The sequence below is a fragment of the Antechinus flavipes genome, chromosome 4 (genome assembly GCF_016432865.1).
Source record: "Antechinus flavipes isolate AdamAnt ecotype Samford, QLD, Australia chromosome 4, AdamAnt_v2, whole genome shotgun sequence".
Taxonomy (NCBI): Eukaryota; Metazoa; Chordata; class Mammalia; order Dasyuromorphia; family Dasyuridae; genus Antechinus; species Antechinus flavipes.
Genome location: NC_067401.1, coordinates 339,659,190 through 339,680,271, shown reverse-complemented (window position 1 = coordinate 339,680,271; position 21,082 = coordinate 339,659,190). Strand labels below are relative to the sequence as shown.

At 33.7% G+C, this 21,082-nt stretch overlaps 1 protein-coding gene across 8 annotated transcripts in view; it reads left to right on the top strand.

The window, feature by feature from the left end:
• The window catches only part of RMND1 (required for meiotic nuclear division 1 homolog), a 118,886-nt gene that overhangs the window by 84,126 nt on the left and 13,678 nt on the right, over positions 1–21,082 (top strand). For all 8 annotated transcript variants that reach the window (XM_051997945.1, XM_051997950.1, XM_051997944.1 and 5 more), the window contains 5 exons: positions 5,834–5,942; positions 7,528–7,603; positions 8,774–8,813; positions 9,816–9,916; positions 15,759–15,865. In XM_051997945.1, coding sequence (XP_051853905.1) covers positions 5,834–5,942; positions 7,528–7,603; positions 8,774–8,813; positions 9,816–9,916; positions 15,759–15,865 — 433 coding nt within the window. The remainder of the gene's footprint in view (positions 1–5,833; positions 5,943–7,527; positions 7,604–8,773; positions 8,814–9,815; positions 9,917–15,758; positions 15,866–21,082) is intronic.

Genomic DNA, 21,082 nt, shown 5'->3' with positions numbered 1-21,082 from the left:
GATTCTCTAGTCCAGGAATTCTTAATCTTAACCTTTTTTGCATGTATCTTGAACCCAGTTTCAATATTATATTTTTAAATGCATAAAATTAAGCATATAGGTATACAAAGAAAAGAATTATCTTAAACAGTTTTCTAAACATTAAAAACAAAACAAAACAAGTTCATGAATTTCAGACCTTAATGACAACAGATCATCTCTACTCATACCTAGTGACTGAGCAGGTGTTATCCTCTTTATTGTAGCCCTGATTGCTGCCAGTTCTTCTTAATGTCATTTCTTTATGTCACTATTAGCTGTAAAATGTTGGAATTACCCATAACATGGACCATATTGTTTAAATCTAGGCCTCATCACTTTTGATTGGGAAAGTTGAACCAAGCCTATCATTTCAAGTCTTCATCATTAATTGACTCAAGGACCCAAAGGGTCCTTCCTCAAATCTGCTTACTATCAAAAATGAGAGCCTAGATATCCCAGCCTTACCCAGGCCTGCTCTTTTCATCAAGATTATCAAGGAAAAGATAGTAAATATAGGACACTCCCAGGTCCACCCCGAAAGGAGAAGGAATAAAGCCTTTATTAAGAACCTACTATATGCTGAGTGCTTTACAAATTTTACCTCATTCTCTCAGTAAAGCCCTTTGTACTTCACTCCCCCATCCTTTTTATTTGTCTGTTCTTTGGACATCCCTGTATTATATCTATGACCTTGTATGGTTTAACTCTTTAGAAGTTGCAGTTCTGCCAATGCTAAATAATAGTTCTGCATAAAGATTTGGATCAGTGAACAAAATGAGATGTTGGGGGGGAGTGAGGAAGGGGAATCTCTGCCTCAGGTATACCAATGTAATTATTTCAGCTAGATATACATCGTAGAAGCCTCAGTTATTTTCCTATTTTATGCACTTGGGATATGATCCCCAAAAAGCTCCCTGAGACTAATTAAACCTGATAACCACTATTCTTGGTGATACTGTCAAAAGAAATTGATGAGATATATAGATTATTCTTATTATTATTACTGTTAGTATTTAAATGTAAGGACTTCACAAAATAGTTGGATTTAGGAAATGAACAGTTAGATAAAAAGAAGTATCTTTACTTTTGGACCATACTTTAATATAAAGTCATGTCAATTTCTTCATTAGGTTTAGAGAATATCTAAAAAGGGCCTGAAATATGTTTTCTGGAAGGTAGTAACTTTAACGCAGGGAGGCAAATGTAAGCCTCATGTACACTTGAATTTATAAATTAAGCTTTATGACTGGGATATGACAGCTATATCCCAGTGAACTGAGTGCCGAGACTAGGGTCAGGAAGACCTGAGGTCAAGTCCAGCTGAGTGATCTGGAGCAAGTCACTTAACTGCTTTCTGCCTCAGTTTCCTTGACCTTAAAATGGGGATAATAATAGTACTTAACTGTTCAGAATTGTAGTATAACATTTAAAAAGATTCAGGAGACATAGTTTCTGGGTAATTTAATCATTTTACTAATGAGGCTAACAGGGCTGGCTCTTTCTTTGGCTCTTTCTCTTAGAGCAAATATTCCTAATGGGCATAGTTTATATGTCCTTTGAAGAGGAGGTGGGGTGGCTACTCAATTCATTAATCAAATGGGAAGTGTATTGTGTTAGGATATCTGACTTAGGTAATCTTCATCAAAAACACATCAATTTCATATCACCTGTCTTGAAAATAAAGAGAATCAACATTTCTCTGAACCTGTCTGAGCTAACACAATGAGTAGGAATACACCCATTAGCCCAAACTTAGAATTTCTTTTACTATCTGATTAGATCTCTCTGCCTGGGTAAATCTATAAGAGAGATTTCTCACACTGGTTGATTTCTGGATGAGGAAATAGAAAAGAGGAAAAACCTTGGTACTAATACAATAATTAGTTACATATAAGAGAGAAATGTTAATTTCTCACAGTTGCAAGGATCAAATGAGATAATATATGTGAAGCTCTTAGCACAGTGCCTAGTTCAGAGTAGTCAGGCACCTAAATATTTATTGGCTGAATAACTTGATAAGGGATCTCAAAAATTGACATTTCCTTTTGGATTCTATGTCTACCATAAGTATAGCTAATGTAGTCTGGTTAATTGTAATGACAAATCTTGATTCAGAAACTTGACGAGGAAATACTCTTCCTTCCTAATAGAACAGCAGATGAAGAATGGGCATTATAAATTCAGAATGAACCAAGTTGAGTTGTCTTTTCTCAAATATTTCTCTTTGTTTTAGGGGATTGGGAGGTAGGTGGGTGGGAACAGGATTAAAGAGAAATAGTTGGTCAGAAAAACAAAACAGTGATTTTAAAAATCAAGTTGCTGATACATTTTTGTCTTGCCTTAATTCAGCTCAACAAATATTAAATGTTATGAATTCTAAAACATTCTCCCTTTGTCAGGAAATCCTAAAATGCTCATCCCGGAAACTTAGTTTTCCAAACTGTCTTATTGCCATAGTTTAGGGCAACCACAGTGTGCCCAGACTACCTTGATTAGCAACTTTAAGGTACCTTTAAGATACCTTCCCAGACTGTTTTGTTAAGCTCAGATAGGAACCAAGATTTCCCAGAGTATTTTTAAGATCATCTTAATATCAACATATATATCTTTTATCTCCCCACCTTTTCCCTGATACTTCCCCTCTTCCCCTGAGAGACTTCCCCCCCTTCCCCCTCCCAGGTTATAGTTCCCCTATAAAAGATGTTCTTATGATGAAGATTTTTGCTAAGTCCTTTTCTGGACCAAGCCCACAATGAGGTATTCTCTCCCTCTTTGTTGGCTCTTCTCTTTAATGGCATCTTTTCTCCTGATATAGATAACTCTGGTTGATCTGATAGACTCCTCTGTTGATTTAGCCTGCCAGTCAATGCATACTTATACCTCATAGCATATTTTTTTAATGACTTCTTCCAAATCCCTTTCCTTGCCAATTCTGTTGCTTTCCCAAATCTATTTCTATTTACCACTCCTTGTGCCTATTTTACTTCTTCATTTTATGTGTAACCTCTTCTCATAAATAAAGATACTTTTTGGCAAAGAGAATTGTGAATTCATCACATGTATCTTATATTTCAAACTAGGAGTTTCTACTCTGATCCCATTATTAAATGCATACTACATTCAAGGTATTTGCTAGAATTGTAAAAATTAAAATTAGCGTGACTCTCAAGAAGTTTGTATCTAATTGGGAGAACACAGCATGATTTAGATAAGTTAGCATAAGAAATGAAAGGAGTAAAGCAGAGATCTAATGATGTTTTTATAGAAGCTAATTTTGGGGGTAGGGCAGTTAGATGGCGCAATAGATAGAACACCAGCCCTGAAGTCAGGGGGGCCTGAGTTCAAATTTGGCCTCAGACACTTAGTTCTTACTAGTTGGATAATCCTAAGCAGATCACTTAACCTCTGTTACGGCAACAGTTGTTGCTGTGCACAAAAAAGAAAAAAAAGTTAAAAAAAAAAAAGAAGCTAATTGGAATCTAGAAGACCAGAGTTCAAATTTGGCCTCAGACACTAGCTGTGTGGCCATGGACAAGTCACTTAGCTCTCTCTGCCTCATTATCTGTAAGCACCTTCCCAAGGTTGTGAGGATAAAATGAGATGCTTGTAAAATTCTTTGTAAACCTCAAAGCCTTGATTAAAATAGCTATGATTGCAATAGCAATTTGGGGAAGAAAAAAGCACTGAAAGTTTAGGAAATTGAGAGAGCTTCATGAAAGAATTAGCACTTATGATGAGCCTTCTGAAGAAGGATAAAGATTCTGAAATAACAAAATGAAAATGCTTCCCAGGAATAAAAGAAAACCTATATGAGTCACAGAAATATGAAGTGGCCTGGCATCTTTGGGGAATAGTTAATAGCAACCTAGAATGCTTGAAGGAAGTAAACGTAAATTAAAATTGGAGGATGAGATCAGAGCCAAAGGAGAGGGTCTTAAATGGCAAACTAGTATTTTAGGTTGTGTTTTGTGAAAGGATGACTAGAAAAGTTCTAAGACCACTTCTTGGGGAACAGATGGTGGAGAAAAGGTAGGAACACTTAACTCTTGTGTTTTTGTTTTTCTACCAAAAATTTGTTGGAGTTACATGCTGGTATCATAAAAAAAATTTGCAGGCTTAGGCCATCTCCAAATCAAGAGACAAAGATTTTATTACAATGAAAACAGGCCAAATCTATATGTTTTAGCATTTAACAAGAAGACAGACAAGAACTAAGTTTCCTATCTGAATTCCAATTAAAGGAGTAGAACAGGATGCCATTAAATGTGGCAAAATCTTAAGGAACACTCCACACCATAAAATGGGCTAAATTCGTGAAAAAGGAGTTTAACTAGGATTACCCCAGTTCATTGGCTTTCAAACCAAAATGGTAGGCCAAATCTAAAAAGAAATTTAATAATGCTTTTTTCTTAACCTTACACTTGTTTTGGTTTTTTTTTTTAATAATTATAACTTTTTATTGACAGAACCCATGCCTGGGTAATTTTTCACAACATTATCCCTTGCACTTACCTCTGTTCCGATTTTTCCCCTCCCTCTTTCCCCCGCTTCCCCCAGATGGCAAGCAGTCCTATACATGTTAAATATGTCACAGTATATCCTAGATACAATATATGTGTGCAGAACCGAACAGTTCTCTTGTTGCACAGGAAGAATTGGATTCAGAAGGTAAAAATAACTCGGGAAGAAAAACAAAAATGCAAACAGTTTACATTCATTTCCCAGTGTTCTTTCTTTGGGTGTAGCTGCTTCTGTCCATCATTGATCATTTGAAACTGAGTTAGATCTTCTCTTTGTCAAAGAAATCCACTTCCATCAGAATACATCCTCATACAGTATTGTTGTTGAAGTATGTAATGATCTCTTGGTTCTGCTCATTTCACTTAGCATCAGTTCGTGTAAGTCTCTCCAAGCCTCTCTGTATTCATCCTGCTGGTCATTTCTTACAGAACAATAATATTCCATAACATTCACATAACACAATTTACCCAACTATTCTCCAATTGATGGGCATCCACCTTACACTTGGTTTTAAAATCACCTCATAGGATTAGAAGAACATGACTAAACAACAGATCTTGCTAAAAATATTTGCTGGTTTTAATGGACTATAAACACATTATGACTCAACATAATAGCTACTAACACTAGTTAAATTTAACTAGTTAAGTGTTGCATTAAGAAAAGTGTAATATACAAATTATGAGAAATGATAATCCTGCTATACTCTGCCAAAGTGAGACATACTTTGAGTTTTTAAATAAGTCATCATTAAAATGCCATTAGCAAGGGTGAAAAGTGAAGGTGAAGGGTGCTGAGATCATAACATATAAGGGTTGATTGAAGGAACTTTGGATATTTATATTGGAGAAGAAATGACTTACTGGCAATATGGGAGAGCTCTTCAGGTATCTAGAGAGGATCCTTCCACCTGGTTCCAGAAGGCAGAACTTCGAACAGCAGGTTGAAGAGTTGCTGGAAAGAAAACTTCCTACCTTCTAAAAGAAGAATCGATCAAGAAGACAAAAAGCATGTCAATTTCCAGGCCAAGGAGTTGTCAATTTCATATTAGTCAAACTGGAATCTTGGGCTGACTTTTACTGCTTCAAAGTAGAAATATCCTGTAACAAATATAATTACAACTATCAAATACCTTCAAAGAATAGCGTTATTTTTAGATCAATTGTTACTTAATTTTTTTTAAATTTTGTGTATATATAGAATTCTAGTTTTGCAAATCCAAATTTATAAAGTGATAAATTGAAGGGACTTGAACATAGTAACTTATGTTGTATTGATCTGATTGGTACAGGACCTGATGCACTGTACAGCCTTTGCAACAGCAGATGAATATCATCTTGGTAATCTGACTCAAGAACTTGGATCTCATGGATACATAGAAATAACCAATTTGCCTAGAGGTATATTTGTAATATGAAAGCCATATATGTTTAAAAATGTATTAGAAATAGAATTTGTTTTAATGAAACAGTTATCTTTATCTTATTTATTTGAAGAATTGTCATATCCACATTTAGTACCCACAGTCAGTCACTTTACATAAATAAAATTTATATGAGAGAAATCTAATGTATTTGTGCACAAGTCAGTTGTAATAGACAAAAATAGCAATTTTTTATATTATTAAGTATTTTGAAAGTAAAAATTCATTTCCTTTAAAAGTCTAAAATAAGAGGGAAGATTCCTAAAAAAAAGAGGAAGTGGTGGTAGTGGTGGTCACATTTTAATCACAATTTTTAGAATGATTCCAGGTAGGATCATCTCAATGAATAACATTATTTGAATAAAAACATAATGAACTAGAAGACTATAATTAGAGGAAACTTTACAAAGCAATTGTGCTGGGCTATCTCTTAACCCCAAGATAGCGAGCACCACACTATTGTATTTTGACAACCTTATGAATGAGAATGTCTATTGCTGCTTGATTGCCAAAGCAGACGTAGCTCATCTGGAGTGATAAAACTATATCAAGAACACTTTTCACTTGAAAGCTATAATACTAACCATTAGCCTGATAGTGTGTTTTAGAGGTATTGTATGTCTTTAGTTCCTGAAATCTAGACAAAACTCTTATCTCAATTCTCTGGGGAGCTTTGAATCGAAATCATCTTGCCCCTGTTAAGTTGCCCACTTCTACAGATTTTTAAGTAGGTTGTTGTTCACAAAGAAGGGAAGTTTAGGATTTGGTTTCTCCCAAGACAATTTGGTGGAAAGTTAGAGGGGAGAATTTTTTAAATTAGAAGGTCTTGTTCTGCTTTGTTTATGTTTATTCTCATGGAGAACTTTTAAAGTAATACTCATTCCAAAATTGTCAACATCCTTGTTTCCTAACCTTTATGTATTTCCCCTTTAGATCTTATATTTTAAAACATCATAGTTAGGTGGTACAGGAGAGTGCTGAGCCTAGAGTCAGAGAAAACCTGAGTTGAAATGTCACTTCAGACATCCCTACCTATATGAATCTGGGCAAGTCACTTAACCTCTGCCTGTCTCAATTTCTTCACCTGAAAATGGGGATAATAATAGTACCTATATCCCAAGGTTGTTAATGAGATCAAAAAAAGATAATAATTGTAAAGTACTTAGCACAGTAAATGCTATATAAATGGCAGCTGCCATCATCATCAACTATGTTAGCAAAATATATTAAGGAACAAAAAAGTATTCTTTTAAGATTTTTTTAGTACTGAATCATAGCAACTAGTCCAATTTCAGTCATTAGTAAATGAAGCAAATTGTAGAATCAAAATTAGTTGTAACTGGACAATTTTAAACAGTGCCAAGAATTGCTATTAACATGGTAAATTTTTTCTTATTTTTTTCTCATTTCTGATATCACTTTTTTGGTAAATGTTGGTAGGCACTTGTATCATTTTTGGAGTAGTAGACTTAAGAATTTCAAAATTAGTTTTCAAAACAATTGATTGAGAGGAAGGAAATTATCTTTTTATGTTAAGCTTTTCCATTTACTTTGAATTATAGATGCGGCAAATATTTTGGTGATTGGTGTAGAAAATTCTGAAAAAGAACATGATCCTGGAACAATCTTTTTCTTCAGGTAATACACAAACCAAAATCTATTCAAGATAATCCGTCTATAGTCTAGAAAATGAATTTCTTAATCTTATATAGTAAATGGGACAATTAATTCTATTTCATTTGTGCTCTGAAGCTTATTTAAAAGCATCCTTTTGTAAGATTCCTTTCAAGAAGTGAATAATTGGTCTCCAATTTGCCTTTTTTTGATCTAAATTTTTCCTATATTAGGTATATTTAATATGATACATCTATTAAAGCTTTATGTTCTAACTGTAGCATTATAGTTCTAATTGTAGGCCAGCTTCTCCATAGTGGTTATTGACTAATTGTCTTTTCCCTACTCTCACTATTTCTCTTGTAATTTCATGGACCATTTCCTCTGGTCTCTTGACTTCTTACTTTCCAGCTCTTTAGAGGCTTGATGAATTGGATTCCATCCAAGAAATTTCATTCAGCAACTTCTAGACTAGTTGATTCCTTTCATAAGCATCAAATTAGGCAAGTTCATCCATGGCTATATATAGGTTTTACATTCTGGCAGTCTTAAGGAACTTTGAATAGTTTAAGGCATCGTTACAATTCTTTATCAGTGTGGCACAACCTCATCCATCCCCTTACCTGTCCAAAGCTCTGCTTATGTCAGTCATTTTGCAATGCATGCTTTTAGCATGTATTGTCATGGAGTTCCTTTCTTGTTGCTTAGGAACTGGAGAAAGTTTGATTAGTGCTGGAAAAGGAGGCTAAAATATATCTCTGGACTATCTAGATGATTGTAAAACTTGATTATAGCTCCTCTGAATTACTCTGAGTGTTTGAAGAATAGCAATTACTTGGGCAAAAATAATAGTGAGCTTAGGAAGAAAAAAAAAAAAAACCTTTGTTTAAACATAAAAAGTTATTTAATTTTGATTTGAATTTAGTTTAATTTTGTCCCTTTGGTTTATTTTGGTCAAAAACATCCATCATCTTACCTTGACAGAGTTGAAAAACACTTTAATTTAAAAAACACTTTATTTTAACTAGTCCATATAGAAACCAAAGTTTCACAAGAGTTTTTTTTTTTTTTAAGTTTATTTACTTTAATAATACTTAAATTTAGGAATACTCCAGAATGTAGAAACATGTTTTTCTGTATTAAATAAAAGTGTAACTCTTAAACTAAATGGATTCTTTCATTTATTTTATACAGGGAAGGAGCTGTTGTATTTTGGAATGTGGAAAATAAAACTGTAAGTATGAAAAAAAAACTTGAAAAGTTGGAAGTTTCTAAAAACGTGTTTTAAAAGTTTGTACATAGCTCTTAATTGTCATAATGGATGAAAGCAATGATGCAAATAATCTAAAAGCAGCAGATAAATCTAAGCAGTATTTCTATTTGTTCTTTATTACTTACTTTGCTAAGCATATTTATCTTTCTAATGTTTTCTTTTGTCTTATATGAAACCAGAGCAACATGGTATGTTAGGGAGAATACTATATTTAGAAAGATGAGTTCAAAATTCTTCTTCAGACATTTATTGGCTGTATGATCCTACATAAATTATTTTATCTCTCTGTGCCTTGGTTTCCTTAATTATAAAATGAGGGAATTGGGCTTGAATGGTCCCTTCTGGCTTTAAATCTTTGATTTTATTTGTTTTATGAAGCAGCTTATTGTAGTAGAAAGAGCTGGACTTGAAGTTAGAAAAGACCTTGGGTTCTAATGTGTCTCTGACATCTATTACTGATTTAATTAGCTGTATAACTTATTTGTGGTTTAAGTCACAAACTCTTTAAGCCTCAATTTCCTGTATAGCATGGGTATTAAAATATCAATGGTTCCTACCGCAGATAGCTGTTTCAAGATTCAATTGAGATAATATATATAGTTATTCTAGTGATTGATGGGAAAGTAGGTTACAAGCAGAAGCCTGCTTATGATTAAATATTTGCAGGGCATAATCTGCAAATTAGATAATTTATGCCTTGTTCATTGAGAATGGGCCAAACTAAACCTTAGTATACAAAAGATTTTTTTTTTAAATGTAAACATTGCAAACTATACCCTGCCAACATCAAGACCAGGATTAATTTATTATTATAATAATTGAACTTTAACTTTAAAAATAAATTTAAGCAATCCCCCCAAACGTTAACAAGTATTATGGAAAAATACTGATATTAACATCATAGAATATTCATGTGGTTTAAATCATCTCTTATTTGGAATTGATCTTTTTATTTTCCTCTAGATGAAACATGTGATGCAAATTTTAGAAAAACATGAAGTTCAGCCTTATGAAATGGCACTGGTTCACTGGGAGAATGAAGAACTTAACTACATAAAAGTAGAGTAAGTAATTTGTTGAGTATCTCTGTGATCTCATTCATGTGGGCATTTCCTCCAGCAGTACAGATTACAGCTCATTCAAACCTGCTCATCCCATCTTTTCTGTTTTTTTCCTAAGTTCAACACAAGGAATCCATACCATACATGGTATGGGACCTTCCTGAGTACCTTTGACATGTCAAAAATAGTAGTGCAGAAAAGGGCTGTCCATTGATTATATTCCTTTTTCTCATCAAAAAACCAGTCCATCTTTTTTAATCATAGATTTCTTTGACATCCTTTTTACTATTTCCCCATATGATTTCTTACTTGTGGTTATATTGCAACCTATTTATGCTCATCATGCACCCTTGCATTAACTTTCACATTATATTCAAATTGAATTATAGAGAGACTGCAATAATCCATGACTCACATTAGTATGAGATCACTGGAATAACATGGAATAACATTGGCATGAAAAATATGGGCCTTTGTTTAGGGAGAAGTCAGAGCTCATTAAAAGAACTTTGCTATTTCCCAAAGGCAATCCTAACATTCCTTCTCCAATTCTGGGTCTTAATTCATTTGCAAAAATTGTCCTGTATTGTCGGAAATATTACATACACATCCCTCAGAATTGAGTTATATGTTGTTTTGCAATAGACTATACATAAACATATATATGGATGAGCTCTTTAGATTGTCCATTTTACAGTATACTATAATTCTGAACGATAAGTATTCTTTATCCACTAGTTTTTTTCTTTATGAATAGTTGGGCCAAATTCTTGAGAATCTCATTTGGCAGCTTTATTGTGTTCCAGAACTTGGTAAAATCTGTGCAGTGTCATCTGCAGAAAAGAACATCTGAAGGACTTCATCATTTTTAAAGAAATGTTCTTTAATTTGCACTCCATGGTAATGGAGAAACCCTTTGGTGAATGTGCATTTATTTACCTGTTTTGTGTGGGTTGCAGGATAATAATGATCTAGAGAATCATTAAAAAGATTCTCTCTTCTATTTTTCAAGAAATCACATAAAATGTTGGCATATGTAAAGGAAACACCTTGATAGAGAAGCCTAGAAAAGTGGCTCTTTTGCTGAACTACTGGCTCCCTTTTTCTTTTATGTTGTATTGCATGGATTAATCTCTGGGTAGGGCAGAAGGAAGAATATATTTGAAAAATGAATGTGACATAAAGATAACTGTAAATTTTTTTTCTTTACCAGACCTGTGATTTCATCAGAACCTCTCTAGTGAGAAACTTGCTCCACCTATGCAAGTTGTCACTTACAGAGGGTTGCCTAAGCCACCAAGAGGTTAAGCATCTTGCCCAGTGTACCAACTTTTAAAATATCTGTTGATTTAATTTAAATTTAACAAATTCTTCATGGAATGTTTTTAACATCTTCTATAGCAGAAGTTGGGACATGAATTACTTTTACTTTCTTGGTCATCTTTTTTGCAAATATTTACCAGACCACTCAATGGAAGATTCCCAAATATTTCATTTTGTTGCAACTTTCTGAGCCTATACTTCATTATATATTTTCCAGATCTTTTATTAATTTTTCAGTTACTAAATATTTGCCTTTTTTTAGTCATTTTTGCATTTGTAGTTGTTATATATATGGTCCTCTTGATACTCTGTACTCTCCATAAATTTATAAAAGCCTTCCAATGTTTCCCTGAATTCTTCATAACAGTCATTTCTTATACCTAATTAATATTCTATTACATGAATATATCATACTTTGTTCAGTACCCAATTGATGGGTACCCACTTTGTTTCTTTGTTTCTTACACCATAAAAAAGTACCACTCTGAATATTTTGGTTTATATTGGACCTTTGTTTTCTGTCTTTGACTTCCTTGAGCTATATTGTAAATTTCTATTGCAGATGTGTTGAAATCCATTGAAATTGCTGAATTAATGGATTGGGCATTTTACTTTTTAATATTTTTTTTTCAAATACAAGTAAAAACTATTTTTAATATTTGGATTTTTTTTAAATCTTGAGTTTCAAATTCTTTTCCACCTTCCTTTCCCTTTCCTGAAACTGAAAGCACTTTGATATAGATTTTACATGTGTCATCATGTAAAACATTACCATATTAATGTGGTAAAAGGAAAAAAAAATGAGGAAAATAAGGAAAACATTCTCTGATCTGCATTCAGACTCCATTAATTCTTTCTCTGAAAGAGGAAAGCATTTTTTATCATAAGTCTTTCATAATTCTCTTGGATCATTGTGTTGCTAATAATAGCAATAATTGCTGATAATAGTTAAGTCATTTACAATTGATCATCATACAGCATTACTGATATTGTTTATTGTAATGTAAAGGGTTAGCTCTCTAGTAGGCCTGGGATCAGCAACTTTGGGCTTAGTCGGGGAGTGAAGTGAAGGAGGCAGGAGAGCAGACATGTGGCTGGTCAAAGATGGCAGTCTGGACTCTGGAGTCTGGAGCCTGAAGTCTTCTCTGTGACTGAGATCGCCACGGCCATGAGAGCCCTCTGCCTCTGGGACTCCCTTAAAATACCCCAGCACAACTATATTACGACACCACACTGGGCATGCGCAGTGGTAGAACATCATATCTCCACATTACCCTAAGTATACACCAACTAGATTGACCACATCATTACATTATCTCAAGTATGTGCTTCGAGAAGCACCATCTCCCACCCAGTAGGTACTTAACTACAAGCACTCTGCTTTCTTTGATTCAAGTACACCCTTTCACAGTCCATTACAGTTTACAATGTTTTTCTAGTTTTGCTCATTTCAGTTTGCAGGAGTTCATGTAAATCTTTCCAGGTTTTTCTGAAAGCATTCTGTTCATCATTTTCTATAGCACAATAGTATTCTATCCCAGCAATAAATCATAATTTGTTCAACCATTCCCCATTTGGTAAGCATCCCTTCAATTTCTGTTTTGTTGCCACCACAAAAAAGAGCTGTTATAAATATTTTTGTTTGTAGATAGATAGATGTAGGTATAGATGTTCTTTTCATTTTTTTGTCTCTTTAGAATACACTAGGTCAAAGGGTATGCACAATTTTATACCTTTTAGGCATAGTTCCAAATTGTTCTCCAGAATATATCAGTTCACAGCTCCACAAAAAATTCATTAATGTATCAATTTTCCCATATCCCCTTCAATATTTGTCATTTTCCTTTTCTGTCATAGTGGTCAATCTGAGAGGTGTAAGGTGATTTCAATAGTAATTTAGAGCATTTTTCTATATGAACTGGAGTTAGCTTTCATTTGTCTGAAAACTGCCTATTTATAGCTTTTAACCATATTTATCAATGACTTTATTCTTAGAATTCTTAGCAATTTTAATCAGTTCTCTGGGTATTTGAGAAATGAAGACTTTTATCAGAGAAACTTGCTGTAAAAAAATGTTTCCCATTTTTCTCCCTTCCTGCTGATGTTGGCAGCAGTGATTTTGTTTGTACAAAAAAAAAATTATGTTAACAAAATTATCTAGTGTTTTTAATAGGAATGAATGTTGTATTTTGTTAAAAAGCTTTTTCTGTATCTATTAAAATAATCAAATGATTTTTGCTGCTATTGTTAATGATGGTGTCAGTTATAGTTCCCTAACATTGAACTGGCCCTGCATTCCTGGTATAAATCTCACTGAAGATACTATGTGATTTTTTTAACATTGTTGTAATCTCCTTGCTAGTATTTTATTTAAAACTTTTGCATCAATATTCATTAGAGCAAGTGGCCTGGAGTTTTCTTTTTCTGTTTTGCTCTTCCTGGTTTAGTTATTAGTGCTCTATGTCATAAAAGGAATTTTATAGGACTCCTTTTCCTGCTTTCCAAATAGTTTATATAGTGTTGGAATTAAGAAGTTTTAAATGTTTGGTACAATTCACTTGTGAATCTATCTGGTCCTAGGGATTTTTTCTCAAGGAACTTATTGATGGCTTGTTCAATTTTTTTTTTCCTAAAATAGGATTATTTCATTTGCTAAAAATCCTTATATCAAAGGATATAAACAATTTTTAGATGAAGAAATTAAAGCTATTTCTAGTCATGAAAAAGTGTTCAAAATCACTATTGATTAGAAAAATGCAAATTAAGACTGAGGTACTACTTCATATCTTTCAGATTGGCTAAAATGACAGGAAAAGATAATGATAAGTGTTGAAAGGGATGTGGGAAAACTGGGACACTAATACATTGTTGGTTGAGTTGTGAACTGATCCAGCTAATTAGAGAGCAATTTGGACCTATGCCTAAAGGGCTGTAAAATCGGATGTACTCTTTGATCCAGCAGTGTTTCTACTGGGCCTGTATCCCAAAGAGATCACAAAATAAAAGAGAGAGAAAAGGACCCACATGTGCAAAAATGTTTGTAGTAGCTCTTTTTTGTAGTGACAAGGAACTGGAAACTGAGTGGATGCCCATCAGTTGGGGAATGGCTGAATAAGTTAAGGTACATGAATGTTATGGAGTATTATTGTTATATAAGAAATGAGCAGGATGATTTCAGAAGAGCCTGGAAAGATTTACATGCACTAATGGTGAGTGAAGTGAACAGAACCAAGAGAACATTGTACACAGTAACAAGATTATATGATAAACTGTGAGAGACTTAGTTCTTTTCAACAATGAGGTGATGCTAGAAAATTCTAATAGACTTGGGATAGATAATGCCATCCATCTTCAGAAAGAAAACTATGGAGACTGAATGTGGATCGAAGCATATTGTTTTCAACAAATGAACTATGTTTTTTTATTTGCTTCTTTTTTCTTCCTTGGGGCATTTTAGCCACTTTATTAGCTAAATGTCAAATTTCATCCAGAATGGTTAATCTGCATTTCCATCAATAATGCTTTAACTTGTTGTGCTTCTTTAGACCCTTCAACACTGACTATTCCTATCTTTTGATATTTTTGCCAGTTTCCTGGATAGCTCATGAAATCTCAGAGCTATTTTCATTTCTATATTTTTTCTTACTAGTGATTTGGAACAATTGTTCCTATAATTAACAATTGACAATTCTTTTGAGAACTGTTATATCCTTTGACAACTTTTTAAAATGATTTGAATAGGTAGAATGTTCTTAGTTATTAATAAAGTACATTTAATTAAAAATGACTATATAAATAATATTAATCAAGAGAATTGGACATTTAATAAACTAATAGAGATTTCTTAAAGTTAATGTTATGTTTCAGGTTTTCTAGTTGATTTCAAAAACTATAGACATGTTAAATATTTTAATTCACAATTGCACTATTTAGTACTTGGATAAGTAAATTATTTTTTATTGAAATAATAATAATAAGTAACATTTTTGTAAGGGCAGCTAGGTGATGTAGTGAATTGAAGTCAGAAGACCTGAATTCAAATTCTATTTCAGACACTGGCTAGACAAACCTCTTTGCCTCAATTTTCTCATCTGTAAAATGAGCTGAAGGAGATGGCAAAACACTACAGTATCTGTTCCATCCTCTCCCCAAAAAAGCCCTAAATGGGATTAAGAAGTCAAACAAAAGCACACATTTATATAGTGCTTTATGATTTACCAAATATATTACAAGTAAATGTTATCTTATTTTATCCTCCCAACAACTTTGGTAGGTGTTACTTATACCATTTATACAAATGAAGAAATTTGAAGCTGACAAAAGTTAATTAACTTACCCAGAATCACACTGGTTCAAAATGTCTGCATTCATGGCAAGGTTCTCTCTGTTGTGCTATTAGTTGCCTCCTTAAAGGGCTACTGAATTATGTACTTTACATCTCTATATAAATAGTTTTTAATAAAGATTTGTAAAGTGATTTTTAATATAGGCTCTGTTTATCTTTTTATGTACTTTTTCATAGGGGTCAGTCGAAGCTTCATAGGGGGGAAATCAGGTTAAATTCAGATTTGGATCTAGATGAAATCATACTGGAGAAATTTGCCTTTTCAAATGCCCTATGCCTTTCAGGTAAGTTGTTATTTCAGAATTTAGTTTCACAACTTTTTTAGTAGTTATTGAGAGTTTGTAAATTAATGGAAGTTTGACATATTTTCATAGATTAATTTACCTAGCTATAAAAACAAATAATACGTAAACTTCCTGAATAAGGCACAAAAATCTTAGCTAAAACTTTTAGCTTTTTATAATTTAGAATGAATTTTAATAATCAACAAAGACTTTTGTTCTATACTCTCTTCTAGATCTATCTATTATACTACCTTTTTTATTCTTTAGAAAATGTTTTTAAAATGTTTTAGAATTTAATTGTTATCAGTAGATGTTTCTAACTCATAATCTAGATTTCCTATAGGTCTTTTATTTCATATTTATTGCTTTTTACAATACCATCATATTTCATTGCATTAATATACCATTTAACAGACTTTCTATGATTATTAGACATGGAGGCTTTCTAATATTTTGTTATTATTGCAAAGAGAATACTTTTAATACTTTTTATACAGCTAAGTAATATTTTCCTTTATTTTTTGAAAGGAAGGTAGAAATCTGGACTTGAAGCTTTGATTGGAAAAATATGATCAGTTTTATGACTAATACTATTGCTTTATAAAATGCCTGTACCAGGCTACTATCTTACCAAAAAATTAATAATATTCCTATTTTTCAGTAATATTTTTTTCCCAATTACATGGAAAGACACTTTTTAGCATTCATTTTTTTAAATTTTGAGTTCCATATTTTCTCTATCTTTTCCTCACCTTAAAGCAAGAAGCAGTTTGATATAAATGTACAATCATGCATCACATATCTCCAGATTAATTATATTGTGAAAGAAGACACAGACACACCCTCTCTCTATCCCCCCCCAAAAAACACAAAAAATATTAAATGAAAAATAGTATATTTCTGTTAAGGACCATGTCTAGGTGAAGGGACAGGTCAATTCTCTGAGAACTTCATAATTGTGAATCATAACATCTGAAGGAGTTGCAAAGCAGCTTTTACTGACATAGGTGGTGTATAATGTCTCTCTGGAGGGCCTCAGGATCAGTCAGAGTCAGAATTAGTCAAAGTCCTTGCTCTTTAGGAGGAGAAGTGAAGGAGGCAGAGAAGCTGCTACACAGCTTGCCAAAGATGAATCCTGGACTCTGGAGCCTGAAGTTCTCTCTCCTCAGCATGCTGTGTCAGAGAGGCTCTGACTCTTTCCCTCAGCACTCCAATTTTTGCCTCTGATTACCTCATCACAACACATTCAGCAAGCTCCAGTTGTGAGGAGAGTCATCACATGACAATATGTTTATAGAACCATTATCACACCTTGAGTAGGTAATTAGCCTTAAGTGCTCTGCTGTCTTAGATTCAAATACATCTTATCAGCCCTCTACATCTCCTGCTTTCTTTTGTTTTAAAACACAGATGGTCACACCCTTCATGACTTCCCAGGAAAGGGGTTGAAAACACCAAAAAGGAGGTGATCATGCCCTCCTTGACTTCTCAGGAAGGGAGGTGAAAAACACCACAGGGAAGTGGGGAATCAAACCAGATATTGTTAGCGGGTTTCTGGGCTGAAGGGTCTTACTAGAAACAGGTATGCACAAACCCATCAGCATGGGATGTACTACACAAGCACAGGCTAACAGTGATAACTCTCCCCACAACCAGTGCAGGCTCAATGTGGTGTAACAAACATGAATTGTACATGCAAGTAGTGACATAACAAACAATATGAATCAACATGGTGTTGTAAAAGATTTCCAGAAGTCCTAGGAGAGTGTATAAATAACGATCACATATATGCCTCCTTCAGCAGCCGGTAGTCTAAAACCAGCCTATTGTCCATTACTTCATGTGTCAGGGAATCCAATGATTCCTGCAAGTTTTGAAGTCCTGCAATAGTTTCATCATGTATCAGGGAATCCAATGATTCCTACAAGTTTTTCAAGTCCTGCATCAATCTCATTAACAATTTTTGATGTCCATGAGTCAAACGTCATAACTGCCATGCTCTTTTCAGTGGTGGGCACAGTCAGTGATGGAACCACCCAATGTTTCTAGGGTCTTCTCCTTCATTTCAAGGGTCTGCTCCATTTCTCTCCGATGGACAAGGTGAATATGGCTCTTTGGCACCCATCTGATTCCTTTTCCATCTGTAGAGATACAAGCAAACCCTCTCCCCCAAGCAGTTAACCTCTCTGGTCCCTTCCATTCACCACTTTCTGGATCTCTCTACATGATCTGGCGATTATCTAAAGATAGTGAAGCTGCTTGCACTGGACGCTGCCCTTCTGGGGTTATAAAACCTGTCTACCAGAGCTAGTGCATCTTTATCAAAAATCAAGAATTGTATAAAGAGCAAAATTTAAAAGTTTTCTAGGGTTACCTGTGGCTCCCCCTTTCTTTTGTTTTTGGAGGAGCATCTTGATGTCTGTTTCCCCTCTCTACTATTGCCTGTCCTTGAGGATTAAAGGGTATACCAGTGGTGTGTAAAATGGGATACTGTGCACAAAAGTGTGCAAAATGTTTGGAAGTGTATGCAGATCCATTATCTGTTTTTGTTGCTTGTGGCACACCCATCATTGCAAAAGCTTATGTAAGGAATTCAGTGACCCCTTGGGCTGTCTCTTTTGCTGCTGGTATTGCAAAAGTAAATCCTGAAAAGGTGTCTATCACAACATGGATAAAAGATAGATGACCAAAAGATTTATAATGGTCACATCCCTTTGCCAAATTTCATTGGGTCTCAAACCACGAGGGCTCTTCTCTGGAGGCAGTGTAGGAGCATGGAAAGAAAGACAAGCTATACAGCTTTTACTATGCTCCTAGCTTCCTCTTTTGTTATCCCAAATTGTAAATGTAAAGCTTGAGCAGCCTGATGATATTTAGAATGAGATTCTTGGGCTGCCTGAAACAAAGGAGTATTTACTAACATAGTTAGAAGGCTATCTGCCTTTGATTTTCCATCAAAAATAGGACCTGGAAATACACTATGTGAGTGGATATGCAAGATATAAATCTTCCCTGGATCCTTTAAAAGGAACTTTAAAGTTCCTTAAAGAGCTGATATACATTAGAAGATACAAATTTTATTTGGGCTGTGGCAATTCTTTGTACCACACCTACTGAATAGGCCGAATCAGATAGTATAGTTACATCTCTAGGATAATAAGAGCTAGCATGATTGCATATAATTCATCCTGCTAAGTGGACTGAAAAGAAGTTTTGACTACTCTCTTTGTAGTTAAGTCACAAGAGTATACAGCACAAATGTTATGTTTGGATACATCTGTAAAGATAGTTGGTCCTTTAAGAGGAACCTTAGAAACTTTTTCTTTAAGAATCCATCACCAATTATGTAATAATCAGATTATCTTTAATGGAGTTCTAGTTTATCACCATTACCTATGATGCTTATTGATGGTTTTAAATAGATGCTACTATTTTAAGGAAAAGTCCATTTATTCCTGTACTCTCTAGTGTTTTTAATAAGAATGGGTATTGGATTTTATCAAATGCTCTTTCTACATCTATTGAGATGATCATATGGTTTTTGTTAATTTGGTTATTGATATAGTTAATTATGTTAACAGTTTTCCTAATATTGAACCAGCCCTGAATTCTGGTATAAATTGTACTTGGTCATGGTGTATTATCTTGGGGATGATTTTTTGTAATCTTTTTACTAATATTTTAAGATTTTTGCATCAATGTTCATTAGAGAGATTGGTCTATAATTTTCTTGCTCTGTTTTCATCCTATCTGGTTTAGGTATCAGTACCATGTCTGTGTCATAAAAGGAATTTGGTAGGACTCCTTCATTCCCTATTTTTTCAAATAGTTTATATAGCATTAGAATTAATTGTTCTTTAAATGTTTGGTAGAATTCACATGTAAATCCATCTGGTCCTGAGGATTTTTTCTTAAGGAGTTGATTAATAAATTGTTCTATTTCTTTTCATAAAATGGGATTATTTAACCAATTTACTTCTTCCTCCGTTAATCTGGAAAATTTTTTGAAGGTATTCATTTCATTAAGCTATCAAATTTATTGGCATAAAGTTGGGCAAAGTAACTCCTAATTATTGCTCTAATTTCCTCTTCATTAGTGAGCACGTCTCCCTTTTCATTTTTAAGACTAACAATTTGATTTTCTTTTTTCTAATCAAGTTTATCAAGAGTTTATCTATTTTGTTTTTACATAGAACCAGCTCTGTTTTATTTATTAATTCAGTAGTTTTTTTTTACTTTCAATTTTATTAAACTCTACTTTTATTTTTAGAATTTCAAGTTTAGTTTTTGATTGGGAGTTTTTAATTTGCTCTTTTTCTAGCTTTTTTAGTTGCAAGCCTAATTCATTGATTTTCTCTTTCTCTATTTTATGCAAGTAGCCTTCTAGAGAGGCCTTAAATTTCCCCTTAATACCGCTTTGGCTGCATCCCACACATTTTAGTATGTCATCTCATTATTGTCATTCTCTTGGGTGAAATTGTGTCTATAATTTGCTATTTCACCCATTCATTCTTTAAGATGAGATTTAGTTCCCTGTTACTTTAGTCTATTTTCCCCTGGCTTTTTATTAAATGTAATTTTTTATTGCATTGTGATATGAAAAGAATGCATTTACTATTTCTGCCTTTTTGCCTCTGAATTTGAGATCTTTATGTCCTAATATATGGTCAGTTTTTTTTTTTAATTTTTATTTAATAATTACTTTATATTGACAGAATCCATGCCAGGGTAATTTTTTTTACAACATTATCCCTTGCACTTGTTTCTGTTCCGATTTTTTTCCCCTCCCTCCACCTCCTCCCCTAGATGGCAAGCAGTCCTTTATATGTTGGATATGTTGCAGTATATCCTAGATACAATCTATGTTTGCAGAACCGAACAGTTCTCTTGTTGCATAGGGAGAATTGGATTCAGAAGGTATAAATAACCCGGGAAGAAAAACAAAAGTGCAGATAGTTCACATTCGTTTCCCAGTGTTTTTTCTTTGGGTGTAGCTGCTTTTGTCCGTCATTTATCAATTGAAACTCAGTTAGGTCTCTTTGTCAAAGAAATCCACTTCCATCAGAATACATCCTCATACAATATCGTTGTCGAAGTGTATAATGATCTCCTGGTTCTGCTCATTTCACTTAGCATCAGTTCATGTAAGTCTCGCCGGTCCTCTCTGTATTCATCCTGCTGGTCATTTCTTACAGAACAATAATATTCCATAACATT